Raw genomic sequence first — 22,172 nt, forward strand, 5'->3', positions numbered from 1 at the left:
GACCATCCCAGGAACCAAACGCAAGATTGGAACTAAAATCTGTGCCGCCCCGCTTAGCCTTCCCACTGGTGTTTACCTAGCTTCAGGCCTGGGAGGACAAGAGGGCAAAGCAAGAGGGAGGTGGAAATCATTAAATTGGTCACACCAAGGAGAAAGCGTGTAGTAAAGAAAAGAAAGCGTACTTCCTCCAAGAAGTCGTGGGAATAGCAGCTCTCGGCATTTTGCAGACACAATAGGTCTTAGACCATAGGGACAACAAGTCGAATAAACAGGGGGCTTTGTCGCTTTGATTGAAGATTTGCTCTGTGGAAAGCAGGGAGAAATTCACATAAAGACGACTGGCTGAAGAAGGGAACTAAACAGGCTCTAGCAACTGTGCTGCACGCTGTGCCTTGATGGGGAGGCGGTAAGCAGTAGCACAGCATCCACCAGGATCTGGGATCCCTGCCACTGCTGAAGATGACAGAGGAGCAGCACCGCTTCTTACACTGACAGTGTTACCATATCCGTTGTAAATGCCCAGGGTTTATGAAAGGACGTTCAGCAGACAGTAATGGAGGGAAAGGTGGAATGCCCGACACCAGAGAGGCATGCCACAGAATGAGAAACCGGCTGAATGATGGGCTGAATGGTGCCCTTGCTGCCAACAGGAACGCAGTGAGGCCCTGCAAGCAGGCCACGTGCCAGGGCTGTTACAACAGCCCTAATGGCATTGGAGTGTAATGAAGTGGAACTATCGCCGCCCCACCAAATGCAGACAACAATTTAACTGATGAACCAATTGGGTAAAATATTAGTGAAAGTATTAGCAACCTATTTAGCTATATGTTTTTTCCTCACACGAACACTGGGTTTCATGCAAAGCAAGACAGCAGGGAATAAAACTGTAATGCAGGCTACATTAAGCTAATGCAGTTCGTGCTGTAGCTTTTGCATACTCACATGATACTCATACTTCTATGTGTCTACTGCAGCCACATTTGTTAAAAAAATCTTTCTAGATTTAGAAGATACACAGAAAAAACCTTCTGCCTTAGAAAAAAATGTTTACCTCCAGCTAGCAAAAATCAGGCAAAAAGTTTTGGGGCAGGTTCCAAGTGTCTACAAACAGAAGTGTCCCCTTGTTGAACATGTTTGGTACTGGCCTCCGCTAGCAAGAGACCACTGGATCGGATAAGCCTGACCCAGCTCTCCAGCTCACGACTGGACACATTCAGAGCGCTTGCAATAACGATGCACTTACCAAACTTCCCACCAGCAGCCCAGTTACAGGCACTATTAAAATGGCTTCGTGAATCACTTTCTCGTGCTTGACTGGCAGCAGTGATTCATGGGCACTTCAGGCACATGGGACTGATTTAGTAGGAAAACTCTTACTTCCCTAACATAAACAGTTCCTTATGTGGTTAATACTTCTTTCTAAATTAACCATTAGATTTAAAATTACTTGTTAGGCTTTTAACTGAGTAGGTTTTTTTCTCAGAAGGGGGTCCCTCCAAGAGAACACATATCCTCTGTTCCCCATCCTTTTTAGCAACAGAGCAATAAGGTATTCACATTCAGCAACAGCCTGAAATTGCACATAACCTGTCTGGTTGCTAGTTAGAGAAGCACCACAGAATACATTTGAAATAGATGGGTACGCAGCCTGATGGTTTGCATGCTTTTATGTGCCTGGTGTCTCTTTGAAGCTCCTGCGTAGAAAAAGATTGGCCTGATAAGTGGTTTTCCTTTCTTTTCAGCACTGACTCTACCATCATGGATGGTGAAGGTAGTCTGTTAAGGTACTAGTTGCTTCAAATCAAAATGAAACCCTTTCTCCAGAGTAACTTGAGCACCTGGTAATGAATGCATTAGAAGATTTATCTGTCTTGAAAAGAGTCAAAATATTCCAATAAGCAAAGATAAATCATAAACTGCAAGTGAAACCCAACTGGGAGAAATGGTTTTAAAGCTGCAATGGAGAAAACAAAAGCAACTCCATAGCTCATTCCGTCTGGAAGGAATACAGTTTTGAAGACTGTTACAAATGTACAGAATTGTGTCCATGTAACTCACTGCAAAGTCAGAGGGATTATAATAATGACATGAAGGAGATCTGCTGCCACAGCAACAAACAAAACCCCCTCAACCAGATGCTAAATATGAATGAAGGTTTTGAAGATATCTACAGACCCGTGTACAACAGCACAGTAGCAAATGAGAACTAGCCTGGACGCACCAGACTGGCAACAGGCTTTGGAGAACCAAATTTTCAGCCACAAACCAACATGGGCCAACTGCAGTTCTCTGTTGGATTGGTTGGGTCTTGTTTACACCTCCTAGGAGCGCTCCCAAGTCAAGTGAGTTATAAGCCAACTGCAATTTGTATGTGGATACCATACTGAGATGCTGGGTTTGTGACCTTTGGGAATTCAAAGCGATCAGATACTGATATGTACAAGCAGCTTTGGTTCCTACTTCTGTGCACTAACTGCACTGGTGCAACAGTTCTTCAGATATCTGAAAGAATCCAAATTAGAAAACAGCAACAAACCCTTATATGTGTTATTAAAGCTGCTCAGAGTAGTTTAATAAGCAAGCAAGTTTTGGCCATGGTTCTCTGAAATCAAATTTACTTCCGACAAAAAAGGTACTAGCCCAGACCTCTAGGTATTCCTCCTAGCAGTAAGCTTCACTCTTATTACAAAAGGATGAATCAGTCACAGGTTTCTGGGCAATAATCCCTGGGAAAAGTCTTCAGGCATGGATTTCAATGGGGTTTGGTTCCAAGATTCCTTTGTGAACTTGTCCTGGTGAATGCTGTAGAGTGTAATTTGGCACCTTGGAAAGACAGCAAGGTGTCGGATGCTAGGCACCCAGAAGATACTCGAATATGGAAAGGAGATGCAGATCCACTTAGCTCCTGCAGGACAGGCAGGCAGCAAACACCAACGTATCAAGCATCCATCAATCCCATTTCCTTTGCAGGCAACTCTGAGTGATAAATGTGGCTGTTACCTCAGTATTACACTTGGCTCCTTTGCTCCATGTCAAGCCGTCACATTAGCTTAGGGACTCTAACATGGGGGTTGGGAACACTTTCGGTTCACTGACTCCCCAGACATTTTCCAGCTAATAGGTGGGTCCCACCAGAAAGATCATCTCTGTAGACCACCATGCTTCCCCAAGGAGCCTGGGTTTGTTTCTTACCTGACTTAGATGCCTTAAAGGCAGATTATGGAACCAGAGGGACTCCTGCAGCAGTCAGAAAAGTACAAGCCTAGAGGCTTGTCAGCTGTGAGATAGAAAATGTGGAAAATGAAACTGTCTCCCATAAAGCTGCAGGGAAATACATGGGACAGCTTTACGCTCCTCTCCAAGGTACTGTGTGGAGATCTTCACTGACTCAGGACAGTTGTGGCATCAGTTTATGACCTGTCCATGTTCGGAAAGTTAGGTTTGCATCCCTAAGAGCTAAAGTATTGGGTAAAGGGAAGGGGAAGGATGTTTTGATTTTGCTTTTTAATAACAGGAGAGAAATCCAAGCCTGCGAGAGAGCACACAAAGAACAGGGCCTTCAGCGGGAAACAGCGGGAAGCACTGCCATGGGACCTGAGCATACCGGCTCTTCCCTGGCTTTAGCACTGACTTTTAAAGGGTGCTAAAGTATAAAATACCATGCATGATAATCAACCCATAATCCAGTAAAGCCTCTTGCAGTGTGGTCCCTACACGCAGCTTCTGACACCTGCGCAGATCTGGGTTGGACGCCTGCTTTCCATCCCCACCAGTGGGAGGAAGTCTCAGTTCTTCAGTGCTGCAGCGTTTAATCCCTCTGCTCCCAAACGATATGCTGAGGACCCCCCAAAACTTACCTTGCTTTCATCCCAGTGGACCACCCGGCTGAAGAAAGTTTCTAGTGGGATTGAGCTAACCATAAACTAACGCAAGCAGCCTAACTGTGCTTGAATTAAACAAATGGCAACATGCCTAACCAAAATCCTCGAAGTAAAACACAGGGTTAGGTTACTTTATGTTCGTTCATGCCAAGAAGAGGCAATTCTTCCTGAGAAATGTAATAGAGGGGGCAGAAGTGGGGAAGACGGAAAGCTGCTAGAACAGCAGCTTGAAATCAAAATTCAACATCTGGGGAGGTATTCACCTGAACAATCAGCTAACTTAAGGAAGCAGGGAAATGTCTGCTGTCTGGGATGAGGACTAGTCACAGGATCACATGCTGAACCTCTCTGAAAAGAAAACGTTTGAATAGAGCACTTAATTGGAAAGGATCACTACTGCAAATTGCATCCATCTAAGTAAGCACAGCCCAGCAAACAAGCAGCTGGGGCAACCTGTCTGTGATTTTTAAGTGAAAAGCACTTGAAACCAAAAACACACAGTGTATGTAGCTTTACAGGGAATACAATTATTGCCAATGGTACAAGCACTTCAAATGTATAAACGACAAAGTCCTACTGTTTAAGAAAAACATGCCTGAATAGAGCTAGATCAGATATCAGGACTGCTGATTTGCTTTCCATTGGCTTCAGACCAAGAGCAAAGGAAGAAAAACAAATTAAGATCTTCAAAAGAGTATCAAAATATTTGCTAGCAAAGACCAAAACACGTATTTTCACATGCTCCTTTCCCTGACAATATTAGGGCACAGTTCTGTGCTCTGAAGAGAGTGACTGCTATTTGCTTTAAAATATCCTGAATAGCCAATATCTGATCTGATCTCATCCATCTAGGAAGGGCAGCCTGGTGACAGAGCAGGGAAGAACTCTGAGTGTGGGTCCCTCTGTTCAAACTTTCCTCCAGGCTCACACTGAATCTGCTTCCAGTTAGCCAGGCTATAAACAGCTTATTTGGTTTAGCCATTAAATGGGTCTGGTCATACAGACCCACTGAGAGCTGCCACGCTGGCAGCCAGCAGGACCCAAGATGTGGATTCCCAAACAGTTTACACTGGTGCAAGCTTGGGCTGCCACCAAAACGAGTGGTTACCCCTTCCCCCCCAGCTCATTTCCACCTCTTCCTTTAACTTTGTGCCCTGTGGCGAGCAGCTGTAAACAGAGATGTTTGGTTTTAATAGACTTGTTTGCCTGGAGGCTCAGCAAAGTGACCAGCTGACCAGTGCTCTTTGGGGGGATTCAGCTGCCAGAGTCACCCAAGCCAAACCCTCCGACTCGAGGATCTCCACCTTTTGGAGGTTTGGAGCACAGTTCAGGCTGTATCCGAGACCCTGGCAACAGCCTCTGTCTGAAAGGCACTACAGGACTATGTGAACAGGGGCTCCAATCAGCGAGGTGCACACCAGTAACAACGTACTTGTAGGCACTTACTAAACTGTATGTCATTAATTATAATTTAATGATACACGACTTTGTATTTCTTTCCTTGATTCCATCTGGACTCAAACGACTAAGATTAAAGGTCTAGGTCGATCTGGTTAAGAATCATACTTGGGTTGAAAATAGCTGTGTTTTCCAGACTACAGACAGAGATGTACAGAATTACTTTTAACAGGAGCAGAGCTTTAGCTGCTGAAGATGCTCTGCCTGGAAAAACAATGACTGAGGAGGGCTACAAGAGCAGGCTCTAAGGTCACAAGCGTTATGCAGAGAGTGAACAGGATGCAGTGGAAGCCAGAAGCAGAAAATTATTTCAGAAAAGAGAATCCATGGGGGACAGGTCAACCCAATAGTCTTGGATGCATTCCTCACTCAGGAAGACTCAAATCGCTAATCTTCTGGGATGGCAAGAATGCCCTAAAGGAAAGTTCACCATGTACTCTCCCAGTTTCTTTCTTTTTCTCTTTTCCTCAGCACCTGGTATTTGGGGAACAAGGTACTGGACTATATGGTGCTCTCATGTGACTAATCCGGTGAGGTCCTTTTACATTTGAGGTTATATCCTCTATGCCACAAAACCATTTACGACAAAGTTTTACACAACTTAAAAACAAGTATCGGCTCTCTGGAGTTTAGCCATCCTACAGAGCATAATGAAACACTATAACCTGTTATAAAATTCCCTGAGATGGTAAAAAAATAATATCAACCAGAAAGATATTCTAATTTTAGACTGGTTTCTCTGTACGTCCTGATCTAATTCCCACAAAAAAAAAAACTTGGTTTCATCTCCTGCATATTCTGCAAGATTTTTTTAATAGGGTTTTATTATTTTTTTTTAAGGCTAGAGATCCCGAATTCCTCCAGGCTACCTACAGAGGCCTAAAAATAGTAACAAACTTGAAAATTGGACAAAAGGGGATTTAACACGCCAAGGACATAGTCTGTGGCTGGTGCTGAAGGAGGTGCGGTTTCCAAGCCAGGCAGGAAGCTTGTTCACTCAGTTTCACAACAAACACTGGACTGGACATGGCAAAACCCCTTTGCTTTCCCTGCAGAGTTGAGGGACATCTTCCTGCTACTCCTTCTCGAAAGTTATGTAAAAAACCTGGACGGCACTACTGTAACACTAACACAGGCACTGAGCTTTCCCAAGGAAATCACAAACTGTGCTACAAAGCTCAGAGAGGAACAAGCCACCCTCCTCGTATGTCAGCGCTTGACCATGCAGAAATGCTTTGGCCACCATGTCTCCTTGGATTTTAATGCACACAGGAGTCACACCGTGCTCTAAATACTGCTTGTCAAACACCACCGCTCCCCTACAGAAGACAGTGCATGCATAGCTTCACACCTACTAGGAACTAATCCTAACATTTTTTCCCCACAAAACAAATACCAGCACTGGAAGGCCATGGAGGTCTCTGGCTTCAATGGCCACTGCCATCACCACCGCGACCATCACAAAATCTAGAGGGGGAGGAGCGGGATCTGTAGAGCTGGAGCCAGCATCAGGTAGGGCTGGCTCAGGGCCATCTGCAGCAGGCACCCATAAACAGACACACTGCTGGCACCATGGCTTGGCAAGCAGATTTTGCCTCGTGACCAGAACATCTTCTGTACATGCAGGACATCTTCACCCAACTGCCCTCATAATGGAGTTTGAAATGTCAAAAGAGGCTCATGCCCTACGCAAGGCTGTATCCACCCCCATTTGATGGTCTAAAGAAAAAAGCAGCCAGAAATTATCCACAATGGGGAACATGGAATAAGGAAGTGGCAAGATGGGCTTGGTAGTGGCACAAAACTGTATCTCGAAGTTTCCGTTCCCCAGTTCCCCTCCTGAATCTTCAGTTAGGGTTTGTAACAGCTGGTGAGCATGTGGTTACAATTGTCTCTGAACATCCACCAGGAGAAGGAGAAGAAGGAGGAGGAGGGGGGAGTCACCCGCAGGCAGATGTTTAGCTGCAAGCAGGGCACAACAGGGCCGTTTCATCAAGTGTGGATCCCAGCAGGCAGGTTGTAGGATCCTGGGGACCTCACAACCCACAGTCAGAACAAGATGTATCCAACCAGAGCTTGTCTCCCTTAAGCAAAAATGGGTGAAAATGTCAGCCAATTAAGCTTTTTCCACCTACATCACACCAGCTCCAAAAGCCAAACATGATCCCAGCAGAACTCTCCAGGAAGCCTTGCTTCAGCAGATCTGAACCCCTAATGTTAAAATGTTAAAAAAAACAGAACTGCTGCGTGGGTGCCCCCAAGCCACCCTGTGAATATTAATTGCTTGAATGTAATTGTCTCTCCAGTATTAAAAAGCTCTCCTTCTCAATTAGTGGAAAGTGACTCCCACAGTTCAACTGAAGGTTTAAATTTGGAAGGGAGAGATTTTCTTTTCTTTTTTTTTTTTTCTTTAATGTAAACCACATACTTGTAAAGAACCCATGGATAAGGCACTACAACACAACATGTACAGCTGTAATTCTGGCACCTCCTTTCTGTGACACATTCAGGGCCATGTTTTTCCAGTAGCAGTGGTCAGCACATCACAAAAATTAAAGCTACGGACAACTTCAATAAATTCAGCCCATACAGAAAATAGGATGACACACATGCACGTCGCTGGACATGCATGTAACAGTGGCTGGATTCAGGAATCAAACACAAGGGCACAAGTCCATTGCTGTGGTCTCAGACTTACCCTGCGCTTGGTGCCTTCGGCTTCCAGGGACCTCTTTAGGAACTAGACTAGTCAAAAGATACCTACAAGTGACCATCAAGACCTTCCAGCACTACTAGCACCAGGGCAGGTGTGACTGAAAAAAACATGCAAATACCCCAGCTAAGAGTTTCCAAAAACTAGCAAATACAAACCCAAATTCTTGTGAGGATGGGTGACAGTGATCTGGGCAGAAACCTCCCTTCCGACTGTGAGGCTCAGTTAGGTGACTTTGAACAAGGGGGTTACCTCTGCACTGCTAAATAACACAGGGGCGATGACAGGTCACTGGCCTGAAGGCCAACTGTGTCCGACGCCATATTACACTTGGCCCTGGGTCACCTTTGTGTGGTGGCCCTGTGACCCTAAGACATAACTATTATTTTGTGGGATCAGGATGGGGGGAGGCAGTCCAAAAGGCTGGAAAAAATATGAAAGCTCTGCCTCAGTCTATTACATTGTTTTTGCAGCGTGAAACGTTTTCCAGCATGAGGACACACACGGCAGGCTCTGGGACAACACTCAAAGTGGTCATCAACAGTGTGAAGCCCACTGAGAAAGTGCTGGAAGACTGGGAAGGGCAGAGGGAAATCAAATGCCCCAAACCAAGCCCAGGTACTGACTGGCACAGACCAACGCAGTGCCAAGGAGCACATTAACAGCAAAGCAGTAAGGCCATCGGCTCTACCTCTCAGCTCCCACCACCTCAAGTAAGGGTAACCATCAGGCTCTACTTCACGGGTGTCGAGTAAAGACGAGCAAAGTGTTGAGAGACTGTCGGACTGGGGACCTGGTACAGAGACAGGTTGGTAGCTTCCCTCCTCTCACCCCTAAGCCACCTAATCGGGTTCACCAAGGAACTAGTCCTTGTACTTTGTGTGCAAATTTGGACCTCCTTTTCGCTCTGTCTATCAAACATGTAATGAGAGTCATTTCCCTACGCTTGCTAAGGGTAAGCTTGGGCTAACATGACTTCATTGCTGACAAGTATCTCATACTTACTGTATGCTGCTAGGATTAAAGACTTGGAAGGAATTTTGACCTTTCCAAAGCTTTAATTTTGTTGAATTCATACCTGGTAATAATCACTGCTGAGACTCCTTATAGCCACTGTCTCCAAGCTCAGGAGATACATCTAGTGAAACCAGCCCCACAAAGTGATTTCCCTGGGTATGGCTGTGGCGTCACAAAATGCTACTTGAATTCGTGACTTTCACTAAATGGCTCAGAGGAATCTTCTTAATGCCAAGATAGGCACCAAGAAGAAAAACAAATGCTTTGCTGTTCACCAGCGACACTGTTTTTCTTAAATACACTTGAAAGAGGGCTGGAGGCAGCAGTTGCACCTAACAATCTCCATGAAAGCCGTTAACGTTCAAGGCTGCCAAATAACATCCTTTTTTTTTTGTTTGCTGTTGTTATCCTCTTGCTTTTTATCCTGTACTGCCTTGATGGAGGACCAAAAGGTTCTTGCGTTCACACTGTAAAAATGCCTCTGAAAATAAAGAGCTGATTCTGAAGTACAAAGCTGCTGTTGTGGGACACTGCAGCATCTGTTTTAGCATGCCACTTTTATATTTAGAAGCAGCGTATCTCCACAGATCAAGCACAGCCGGCAAATCACTCAGCAACTCCTTCCCACCACCTCTCACAAGTCAGTGCCAGCCGACAGGGGGGCACACGCTCCTCTCACCCTCCACACCTCCGCAGCCCTGCACCTCCTCTGCGGCACGCTGCAACCTGCCTGACTCACGCTGCCCAGCCTGGTATCTCTAACGCTGGTGTCCTGCCAACAGCTCAGCTCAGCAGCAAGACATGAGCCCGACGGCCTCCGACCTTGATGCAACGTGCTGCTTTTTTCTTTTTCTGGGTCACGCAGCGCAGTGGGTACACTCTGCATGGCATATGTAAGAAAACCCATGCGATAAAATCGGGGGAGCTGCTGAAGCACGCAAACTGGTGCACAGCTCTGACCATCGCACTGTTCTGTCCGTGTCCCCCGGCCATGTTTCTGAGCCAGCACCCACAGCTAGAAAACAGTGCAGTAAAAAGCACCACAGCTAGCCTCTTCCATTAGGCAACTGGACCACTGCTCTGAGAAGGTCCAGCAGGCCAGCCAAAGGAACTTAAAATGAGCACAACACGCCTGCAATGTGTGTGCAGCACGAGGCTCGTGAAGGTGTGTAGGATTTGTAGCTTCTTTTCCCTCCTCTCTAAGAATAATCTGCCACTTAAATGTAAGCAGAATTGCTGTTTGCAGCACAAGGCGGTGCTGTGTAACTCGATCTTGGCACCGCCAAGAAAAGCAGGGCAAAACATAATAAAGATGCAACAGCAGCCGTCAAAGCAAAGGTCACAGGACTGGTGTTTCAAGCGCAGGAGGGGCACCAGCTAGAAAAGCTCATCTTGGCTCTGTGCTGTCTATTAAAAGGATGAGGGGTGAAGGGTATGATGCCCTCCCTGGCTAGGAGAAGCAGCATCTTCCCCATACATCTTCACCCCCATGGTTTTCCAGTTTACGGCAGGTGAGCACCTCAGCTTGCAGGACCAGCAGTCTCCTGTGAGGGGACAGCACTGTTTCTGGGTGGCGTTTTGCACAGATGTGGACATCAGCTAATTAGAAGAGTGAAATTTCAGCCCAGTGAGTGTTCACAGCAGAGGGGAGAGGAAACACTCATTTCTTCTTTGCCTCCAGCAACGAAAGCAAGCCAAGGAGTGCTTGCATGGGTGCAAGCAGCGGAGGGTGACAGGGCAGGGAGGGCAGAGAGGGCAGACACAACCAATGTGTGCGAGCTCCCAAGAGGAGTGATTGGTTTTGGCAGCTCCCCTGGAAAAAAAAGCACTGTCAGCACGGCAAAACACGCAGGAAAATCTTTAGCTGGCAAAAGCAGTTTTATCTTTTCCAGAGGCAGTGAAGAATGGAATGGAAAAGGCCCAGAGCTGCAGATAAGGAAGGGAGCAGTGATGGGATCAAGCCAGCTCTGGAGACTGGTTAGTTCAGCTCTCTCCTGCATACAGCACTCTTCTTGGAAAGTGGGTGTTGAAGGAAAACAGAGCCTGGAAGAACCTGGAATATTTTTATCTACTGACACAGCTTAGCAAATGCCACATGCTTCCGTTTTACACAGAAGGAAAGTGCCTTACCTGAGTAGTTTTCGCCCTTCTGCCTTGCATGCTGTTACTATGGCTAATTTGTGGGTTGGTGGCCCCTTCGGAAAGGCAGTGGGATTTCCTACAGGGCAGCGTGTTGTAATTACTGTAGGAAGGTGCATCCTCAGTGGTAACTGATACCATCTTATGGCTGCCAATATCTGGGATGTCAGACACTAAATTCCGGCAGTACCCTCCAAAGGCATTTCGCGGGCCTCCATTGACAGTGGCATTCGTGGTTTTGGGGGAATACAAGTCGCTCATGGAGTTGGCACGCTGGCAGGCAACCAGCGGCTGGGGGCTACCACTGGCCTCCGTCCCCAGGGTGGCCTCAGCGTCCTTCTCCTCGGCCAAGCCCAGGATTTCCTCGTTGCTCGTTAAATGCTCCTGGCTGAGGTCGGAAAGTGAAAATTCCAGGCTGTCCTCACGCCAGATGTCGGCTGATTTCGAGCGCTTCTTCTTGAAGCTGGCCGTCTCCATGAAGTTTGTCCCGTTGGCCGCGTATCGATGTGACCTGCCGTCACCCTCTGCCAGGAAGGGCGGCTCGTCCCCATAGAGCCGGCTCTCCTCCGGGTCAGGCATGCTCTGGATGGAGGCGGCGGTGAGGACAGTGCTGCTGTCCACACTGGGGGTGACGGAGGAGTCGGTGTGATAGGAAACGGGCCGCAGGCCCATGTCCACACGGTCCACCCAGATGGGGCTTCCAAAGTCCTCTAGGTTGGCCTCCTGGGCGAAGGGCTCCAGGCCATTCTCCGCCAAGGACTGGGGGATGCTGGGGGTGCTGCTGGAGCGGGTGCTCACTTCTGAGTTACGGTGGATGATTTTTCCAGAAGAAGCATGCCGTGTCCGGCGAGAGGCTTTATTGGAGAGGCGAAGCGAGCGGGAAGTGTGCTTGCGGCCCAGGCTGGTGTGCTTGTCTCCATAGAAGGCATGCTCCACACTCTGGCTCTCCGCGTTTCCCATGGTGTCACGGTCTGCAAGGGGAGAGAGTGGGGACTGTTAAAGGCAGCAATCAAACATGCAGGCAAGAAGACACATGGACTCCCCAGTGTACCCAAAAGGGCTTTTTTTTTTTTCTTTTCTTAATGAACCTGTCCAGAAACCTACACCACAGCTTCCACCGGGTCTCACAGGACATGCTGTAACAGCAGCAACTAATCCCACAGAATTCATTAAGTGAGCCAATGACCATACCAGCAAACTTACAAATACAGCTCAGTTAAAGCAGTATGTAGGAAAAAGCTAGACAATAGCTGTGTAAACGAAGAGTGTAGAAGAGGGAAGGATTGCACCTCGATGCTTGGTGTGAATGAAGCCAGTTCACCACCGAAATGCACTGGCAGTCTGTGCGCTGCAGACGTCTGCTTGACTCTTAGCATTAGCTTCATAGTTCCAGCCAACACCACAAACTCAAAAAATCAGCAGCTATTGTTGATCTGCATGTAACAAGATGCCAAAAAGTAGATGAATATATACCTTTATCTGAGATTGCACTTTTTTTTTTTGCTAGGAACTGCGAGTTCAAGCACCAAATAGCAAAGTACAAATTCAACTGTTCGGCAGCAGGCTAATGACAGGTTTGATTTCTGGAACAAAAAAGCAGTGCAACATTAAGCAGGTACAGAGAGCCCCACGCAAGAAAGCTGTATTATGAAAAATCAATTAGCATGAGTGACTCAGACTATACAAAAATAACCTTTCCTTCCTACTCACTGTGAAGCAGATAGCTAGATCTAAGCGCTTTGATCTAGCAAAGGGAAAACCGAGCTGGAACGTGGGGACTGGGTTTCTGTCTCCATCTCCATACCTAGCCTCCTGCATTATTCAGCTGTGCATGCCCCACCATGAAAAAGGTTTCCCATCCAGAAGGTGGGAGTGATGACCTGGATTCAGCCTTGGAAAACACTCTGAGATCTGTGATTTCACTCAACAAATGTCAGAAATATTTTATCAGTAGTATTGGCCAAAGAGCAAGAAGACAAAGGAGAAAAGTAAATGTTAAAGAACATGGTGATTCAAAAGTAAATAGGAGATCCTGAATTACACACAAGACAATTATATATAGATAAATAGTTCATAAATATTGAACAGAAATTCCAAGAAAAAACTTCCTTGTTCTGAGGTATTTCTATTAGTCTTGGCTGAAAAAAAAAGCTGCCCTGACAGTAAAATAATCTGGAGTTTTTAATTTCTTGGGGCAACTTCCTCTCATTTGACGGGATGCGCCAATGGGTATTGAGCCAGATGTTGGCAGAATTGATGTGACCATGTATTCTCCCTCGCTATCTAAACACACACTATCGCTCCTGTGCAGAACTGAATTAGCCCTACATAAATTACATAGAAAGCAAGGAACTGATTGTGCTAAACACAGGCACAGAGCTTCTGCTGTAGGCTGCCCTGGGTGCGTAGGGTAGAACTGAACTTCTGCAGTGATACTTCCGACCACAATCAGAGGACTGCACTTGCTACTCTTCTACCCAGCTAAGTAGGTTGTGTCTGAGGCTAAAATTCTGTTCAGTGCTGGAGCAACAGGCACCTCCATAAATATCTGGACATTTCTGCATCTAAAATAAATATAATCGCATGTGAAGTAAACTATACCAGGAAATACCCTGCATCTACTGAAATCAACAGCAGAACTCCAATTGACTGTCATGAGACTTGGTTATCATGCATTGTTTAGAAACATAAATGCACAGAAGAGACGGAAGTTTTAATAAAATTTAAAAAAAGACAGCATTATAAATGCCTAGACAGGGTTTATTATTCCTTAAAAGCTACAGCTCTTTGATACAGACTGAACTGAAAAACAAATGTCAGCTACCTTTTGCATCTAAAACATTTTAAAACACAAAATGTGCACTTTGTCTTCCACACCGCTGTGTAAAACCAGACCTCAACGCTGCTCATCTTGCAAAAGAAATCCTCTCAGGGTAATGCTTTTTGCTGCTTTGATTCTGAGTTTCTTGCTAACCACACCTGCATTCGACAGCATTTCCACATCTGCAAAGCCCATCAGAGCATGCAGCCATTCGTCCCCAGCCTCCAGTCATGCAGCCATCACTTCAGTACCTATCTAAGGAGAAAGAACAGTTTTAAAAGTCCTCTTGAAACCCTGAATGATGGAAGAGTTCTTTACCTTCAGGAAATGCTACTGAAGGGCAGAAACATCCCCAACACACCACAGAGCGAGGCACACTTGGTGATGAAAACGCTGGGCAGTGCAGCTACAGAAAGCATCCCCGTGCCACCACCTCGACGTAGGCTCCATGCACATCGGGCAAAAGTTCACTCAGCCAAAAAGTAACAGAAGCACAAACGACTTGGCAAGGAAAGGAGCCGCAGCTCAGGCTGCATCCCGTAAGGAAATAACGCTGCTGCGAACACTCTCAGGGAAGGAGGGAAGTCTTTTCTCAGAAATGTTTACTGAGTGATTTCACACAATGAGAAGTATCTGCTAGATACTGGCAAGAAGTGTCAGACTTCAAAGTAAAGATCTGTCCCTTTTTAATTCCATGGATTGGCTCTTTAGGTGAGGACACATTTGCAAATCCAGCCGACGACTATCTATCCTGCATTAGCCCATACCTCACTCCTGCACCCAGCAAGAGGCCTCACCCTAATTCCACTGATTTCCCCAGCAACAGGTTGCAGCCCGGGTGGGTGCAAGAGGGCTGCAAGCAGACAAGGTGCAGCTAATCCAGCCAGAGCAACGCGAGACAGTGACATCCCCGTGGTCCGCCACCATCCCCAGGCAGAGGCCATCTCCCCTGGGAGATGCAGGACACAACGGGCTGAGCCCGCCTCAGGTGGAGACAGTCAACCCCACTGGGTCAAGCTGAGGGTGACCATTTGTGGGGTGCCCGAGACCAACGGCCTCCCCTGGAAGGGACCCCCATCCCACCTTCTCACCCCCATTTTCGCCTCCCTTCTGCTTTCCTGGCTCAGCGTTTCCACCAGTTACTCTGAACCAATTCAGGTGCTCATGCAGCTGAGTCCACTAAAGCAGCAGAAAAAAAATCCAGAAACAAACAAAAAGACTTTATTAATTAGTTTATTTTTGCTGAGACAGTGAGTTGAACTCACACGTGCCAAAGGCAGCACAAGGGTGCCCATCTGGGGACACAGCAGGGCGAGGACAGGGCAGCATGGCTGGAGGGCAATGTGGGAGCCAGGGAAGAGGGGACAGTGAGTGGCACCTCCCTCGTTTTGGGGCAGCAGTGAGCTGTTAGGTCAGCTCAGGCAGACGTGGAAGGGCAGCCCTGAAGCATGTGAATTCGCACTGAAGCAGATGCTGGCATCCTCAGCTAGCAGGAGCGGGCACTGGGCAGGGAAGGGGAGCCCCAACCTCCCCCTGCCAGGGGCAGCAGCAGACACCCTGGGGCAGAAAGGTCTTAAACAGCTCCAGCTAGGACTGCCAGATGCTGCTTGTCTATGGCTTAACTGAATTTAGCGCACACAATGAAAAAAATCTGTATCAAATTAAGAAAATGAGTAATGTTAATGGAAGTTGCACGCAAATGCTGTTAGAACAAAGGCTCCCCTTGTTAGCTCACCCACTGAATCCAAAGGTGACCATTAAAGACCTATCAAGGTACCACCAGGATACAACATAAATCAAGTGTGACACATCTTGATGCTTTAAACAGGTCTGTTGCACTCGACCAAGGATTGCGATGTGTCAAAATCTGTTCTGAATTATTCTCCGAAGCTAACAGAGATTAGCACACACAGACCGTGCACTGCAAGCAGAACTAGTTGGACATTTTTCAGCAGAAAATGTTGATTCATCAAAACCCAAACTTTTCGTGGGAATAGACTGCTTTTGATGAAAGGCTCCTCCGCTCCGAGACAGAGAGATTTGAAAGCTGAAGCAGGGAGACAGGCATGTCTCCTGGAAAAGGTACCAGCTCAGTGACTCAGTTGCTTGCTGAAGACGCGGAAGATCAAGATTCGTATCTGCAGCCCAAGTCAGGCAAATGAGGGGTGGCACCTTGTTCCTCCACATCCTCAAGAGGCAGCCTGACCATCGAGTTACCAGCTGCTCTGGGAAAGGGCTCTCTCTCCCAGATCTGCTCCTTCCTGGTTCAGAGCAGGGAAAATGTGGAAAATTGTGGAAGTCTTCAAGGGTCCAGGGAAGTCACCTTTTAGCCAGCTTGCACAGCAAGAGACAGTACAGGGGTTTGAGTTGTTTGTTTGTTTGGTTGGTTTTTTAAACCAAAACTTAAGTTTGAAATCAACATTAGGATATCCACAGGGAGAACACGAACTGCAGGAAAACTTTGGAAAAAAGTGTTCCCTACATCAGCTACCCTAGACAAGCAGACTGACCTCTAGCTGAACTGCTGAGTTTTTGCTGGATGAGTCTTATATGAAATGGTTACACACAAAGATGATCACATTCTAGATGACCGCTGATGACAGCCCCCTCAAAAGAATATAATTTTCTCTGCAAAGTCATTTTATTTTCTCTTCCTGTACCCCAATATTAAACATTCCTTAAAATAATTACAAACCCAAAATAATCATTTCCATTAAACCTAAGGTACTAACTCTCAAACTTGCAAAAAGTGGGCCCTTAGATTCCATAAGAAAATCTGAAATGTATTAATTTTCTAACCAAATTTGAAGCACCTCACAAGACAACAGATTGCAAATTTAAAATTAGATTCCAGTGGGAGGTCCTGGTGACAAATCTGTATTTTTCTCCTGGAGTGGAGCTTGAAGGCTGTGAGAACCAGAACAATGACTAAATCCACAGCAAGCAATGAGCCTACAGAAATAAACTTCTGCTAAAATCTGCCAGCCAACAACAAAGACTTTTACTGAACTCACAAGAACCACATAGAAAAATGTACAAGACTAATAACCAAGTGTGAACATACACATTTTATTGTAATTAAAATGTGCTTTTTCAAAAGGGCAAGAGAGAGGCTGAAATTCCACAGTAAGCCTTTGAGTTTCTTCGGAAACTCCAGCAGCATATTTAATTGTTTTCAAATCAGAACCTTTTAAGCAGCCATTTCTTTTCTGTAAGCTGCTCTCGCATATGTTAAATCATGGGATGGGCTCCAAAAAGGCCCTGCAGGCTATTCAAGTAAGGAGGAGAGAGGGAGGAAGGGATGTCATCAGGAGCTGCCTGATGGCCATTCAAATGCCTTTGTATTGCTAAACGGGTGTAACCATAAACCACATGCAGCTATCCATTTTTTCCCCTCCCGCGAACCATTATACAACACAGCAAAGTCCTAAAGAAAAATATATGGACACACATGTACCTTCTGAGGCAGTACTAGTATCCAGCGCAACCTTCCCCAAGAGAGCTGTGGCATTTAGAGGTATAGAATTGCAAATGATACCAAAATGAACAGTTACTGGGACTGCAGAAGCTGTCAGCACCTGCCACTCAGCGACTCCATTACTCTCGCGTCAGAGTCTATGACTATATGCCAAAAACCTGGGGAGAAAGAGGGGAGAGAAAAAAAATCAGACAAAGGGTTAGCAGGAACGGCTATACAGGAGGACGTTCTTCTGCCAGGTCCTGTTATCACTTACCTAAGAAACGCTGTGCAATACAGCATGTGAATGCTGTGCTCAAGTTTGAATGATGAAATCTGATGATGACAGAATAAATGAAAAACCCAGTCAAGCACCACCAGCCCAAACTACAGAACACGGAGAGTTCCTCTTCCCACCACCTTGTACAATAAAAATCCCCAGAGACATCAACATGCCCCTGCTGAGGTCAGTCTGTCTCAGGCAGGGCTAGAAAACCTCAGGTCCAAAACCACACCTGCGTCTGGAGATGACTATCAAGAAAGGCACCTTCCAATAAACCAGGGTTTAACTCCTGGCAGCAAGAGGGGACCCAACTGCCCAGGGAACAGGCCCAGAAGTGGAAGACCTCAGAGAAGATTTCTCTGCACAGACTGTCTAATTTACAAAAAGGGTGGTTGTACAAGCAGGGATTTCATTAACATTTTTCAAGGGCGAATCAGACATGCAGGGCAGAGCATTTACATGCATTTTTGCACATGGTGAAAGGATCATCGGGTTAATTGCATTCATTTAGGCATGGATACAGAAGACCAGTCTGCACTTATTTAGACCTAAGACAAGTCATAAGAATAGCCCTCAAGTTACGCACATGCATGCACTTGTGTGGGTACCAAATCCCAGCCCTTTCTCGGCCTGACACCGCTGGCAAGCTCCCTTGCGAGTACACCAGCTCAAGGTCTAGTCCTGTGAGATACCAAGAACACAGGCTCACCTGAGGGCTGGGTATGCTGGCCAAGCCAGCTCTCAAGCCACCAACTTCCCCTTCTCCCTGCCAAACACTGGCAGTGAAACATCAGCTCAACACAGCACGCAGAGCTCTGAGTTATAAACTTTTCCAAAAGTCTCAAGGAACAAAAACCTTGGGAGAGATTATAGATGCCCTTCTTGTTATTAGAGCTGCTTGGTGGGGAAATTGTGATCCTCACTCTTGGCTGGATTCTCAAAAGAGATGAGAGTCACCGTCTCCTTTCGAAATTAAAAACATTCTCATTTTCTTTCTCCTCCTTCATGTTCCCCTCTCCAGTCCCCACCTCCCTCTCTTCCCCCAAGCTGTTGGTTGAGATCTGAAAAACAGTTCATGAATTGCTCAGGAGCTGGCAGAAATTAATAAAATGAAGCTCATTTATATTGAAATGGACTCATTACCATACCAGCTGCCAATAATTTGCAAGATGGGAATCCTGCTGACAAACAAGGTCCTACAGGCAAGAGGCTTCCCACCTGCATCCCACCACACGACAAGCAACCCTGCGATGTGCTTTCCTCACCTCCAAATCTTTTTTCAGATCTGCCTGCTGCTGCCCCAGAAAACTTGTCCAAAGGAGAAAAAAACAGATCAGGCCAAGCGTTTTACCAAATTTTCCATCCCGAAGCAGCTTTTGAGGAGTTTGTAAGTCAGAAAAATCTGCTCCGAGCTGAAACGAACTCTGGTCACTTCTGTGAGAAACAATCTATGCCACCCGCTCCACACACTGCCTGTGCTCCTCCAACAAAAAACATACTCTTCTTGCATTCATTTTTTCAAAAGGTAGGAAGATCTAGAGTGGATGTTTACAGCTGTATACTGCATTATCCATATCCTCACCACATTCCCATACATTTGAAGAGCTGGCAATATCCTTTGCCACGAACAGATGAGACTATGCACGCACAGCTCCTCCAGAAGAGAAGGATTTATCATTACTGACGGATTCTTTCCTGAAAAGCTCTATTCCTATTAACTTTTACAACTTGTAGAGTCTTTTCCAAATGAAATCAAGTCATAGTTTTCAAGAAGAATATAAGTTTTTCATATTTCTCTTTGTCTGCCATTCATACACACTGGAACGGTCCTCGCCCCCAAGCTGCCTGGTTCATCCCAGCAGCCCAGGCTCTGCTGTAGCAGAAGTTCTGGAGGTCTGCAGTGCTGAAGCAGCCTCAGACAAGGGTTTCCCTCCAAAAAGGTCTTGCAAGAAGGGATGTCCGTGTTTCTCCATCAGGAGGAAAGGCAGAAGCAAACACGAGCACAGCTCGATGGTTTGCTTCCCAGCACAGAGCCCTTCCCCGAGCAGGATGGGTTTGCTCCTGTGGGCGCTTGCTCTGTCAGCAGAGCCTGGCCAGGAGGGAACCTGACCGCACATTCAGACCACCGGTAACTCACCAGTAACTGCTCTCGGGGTAGATGGGCAGTTACAAACATTCACACGTGGAACAGTTCATGTCATTGAAAAAGAAACATCAAATGAGGATTTTCGAACTTCTACGCTCAAGACAAAATATTCACTCCTAGAGCTGACTCCTGCAAACATGTGTGCATACACACATACATATATACCTGTGATGCATGTATGCATGCATGTATGCCGATGTCTACATATGTCAATGCAACTCCTCTTGTTCTTTGAAAGTGTGGAAGTAGCACAGCTGTATTTATTTCATAGCCACAAAAGAGCGCCTAGAAAAATCAGGCCAAGGAGTTCCCACAGGGCTAATCACACAGCAACTTAAGTCAATCCAAACTGAGGAAGCTCGCAGCAAACCACCACAAATGGATTAAATGAATGCATAGTATGGAAGAAAAATATATTAAAGGAGCACCTTGTTATTCACATCTGCTACCTGTGATTCTAGGTACAGCAAAGAGAGGTTTGACTTTCACAAGCTGGGAGTAGTTTGCAATGCCAAGAGATTAGGAAAGAAAAACAGCACACCTGTTCTCTTTTTGCTTGCTGTCACCTGACATGAACATTAATGAACAAAAAAATACAGAAACTGTCGTTTTCTTAAAACCTCCTTTTCAAAGCAGAACCCTTCCTTTCCAGCAAGGAAAAATTAGTATGCAAGTATATCCCCTTGTCCAGGGAACATGAAAAGTTGGATAGAAGGATGACAGCTCTATTTTAATTCTATTTTTACTTTTTGATATTAGGATGCATCATTTTTGTCAGATTCCAAATGCAACTGCAGATGCGAGATCAGTTGGTCATTCAGTAAATCCTCATTTTGAGAAGGCTTGGAGAAGCTCTCGGTAATTCTACCATAAACCATCAGGATGTATACACATAGACAGAAAGCAGCAGTCATTTCGTACAGAAACTATTTAATATTAATCAGTGGCTCTGGGCTGTATTCCCCACCCACAGTCCCAGTTCCATGCCATTGTAACTCCAGTGTTCGATCCTGTCTCCTGAGATGGAGAATCAGGCCCTTTATTTGTAACTGGAGGCCACATTTTGTTAGCCTGTATTACCTCTAGTTAACATGAATTGCTGCCGAAATCAATCTATCAAATCATCCACCCCGAGAAGAAGGTAAATGCTCTAGTATGCTCCAGGGTCCTGGTGTGCTGACAACTCTGGCTCTTCCCGTCCCACGCCCCTGGGGCACCCTCCACAAAATGAAACACTGCAACCCACAGGAGATGGGTGGGTGGGTGGGTGGCTGGAAGGAAGGAAGGAAGGGAGGGAGGGAGGGAGGGAGGCTGCTCTGTACCTAGATCTCTGTCTGAGATGGCTTTCTGTGACAGGGCTGGATACAAACAAGGTTGTAGGGACCATCCAGACATCAGCAAGAATTGGTCAGCAAAGCTGCAACTGCAAAACCTCTTTGCAGCTGTCCCACTAACACGCAACCTCCGTGTCTGTCACGGTTAGGAGAACAATGCTGGGTGAGCGTTCCAGATGAAGAGGAGGGGAAAGAAAAACAAACCCACGTTCTCTTTGTGGAGAACTCATAAAGGAAAGATGTGGGAAGCCTTGTTCCTCCAGCTGTAGCACCACACCTATGAGAATTTCTAAGGGAGGAAAGAAAAGGCAAAAAGAGAGGGAGGGAGGAAGGTCCACCAGACCTAAAACTTCCATATACCTGACAGTCAGCCATCCCCAAATCCCAGCTAAAGACAACAAAACCAGAAGCACGGCACTGACAAAGCACCATGGAGCCTTGGTAATAAATTAATGGAAGATAAGAGCAGGTAGCCCAAGGGAAAGCCCCTCTTCAGGGTCTCTATATTTATACAAGGGGATGTGAATAATTGACACGGCTGTGGGTTTGTTTGGTTTTTAATCATTTTTACAAGTATCTGAATGTGTTTTTAAGTCATTCTCCTTCCCCTCCCTTTTATTTTTAATGGTGGGAAAATCCCCTTTTCTTCCCTAGGGGAAATCTGCAAGGTTTTACTCGTTTACAGAAAAGGGCAAAGCAGGGGAAGGATTCTAATTTCAGATCATCAGACACAAGTAAATCTATGGGAAGCCACAAGGGCAACTCCCTGGAGCCTGTGGGGCAGATGAACAGCAGCTTGCGCACTGCGTCCTGGGAGCAGAGGGGTTTTATAACCTGCTCCGGGGAGCTGCAGCCAGCACTAAGTCACGAGGGAGCTGCAGGGAAGAAGGAGCCCACTTGGCCTTCATGAAGGACGAGAATGA

The 22,172-nt window shown here is 46.2% G+C and overlaps 1 protein-coding gene across 11 annotated transcripts in view; it reads right to left on the minus strand.

The window, feature by feature from the left end:
• The window catches only part of TIAM1 (TIAM Rac1 associated GEF 1), a 195,266-nt gene that overhangs the window by 73,402 nt on the left and 99,692 nt on the right, over positions 1-22,172 (minus strand). For 6 of the 11 annotated variants that reach the window (XR_008746823.1, XM_055801745.1, XM_055801750.1 and 3 more), the window contains one exon: positions 11,200-12,179. Coding sequence is in view for 10 of the 11 variants with exons in the window: in XM_055801750.1 (XP_055657725.1) it covers positions 11,200-12,179 (980 nt within the window). In the remaining variant the exon portion in view is untranslated. Of the gene's footprint in view, positions 1-11,199; positions 12,180-17,486; positions 17,666-22,172 lie in introns of all 11 variants that reach the window. The other 5 variants (XM_055801742.1, XM_055801743.1, XM_055801744.1 and 2 more) reach the window with 1 other exon arrangement.

The sequence above is a fragment of the Falco peregrinus genome, chromosome 4, assembly GCF_023634155.1.
Source record: "Falco peregrinus isolate bFalPer1 chromosome 4, bFalPer1.pri, whole genome shotgun sequence".
NCBI classification, from domain to species: domain Eukaryota; kingdom Metazoa; phylum Chordata; class Aves; order Falconiformes; family Falconidae; genus Falco; species Falco peregrinus.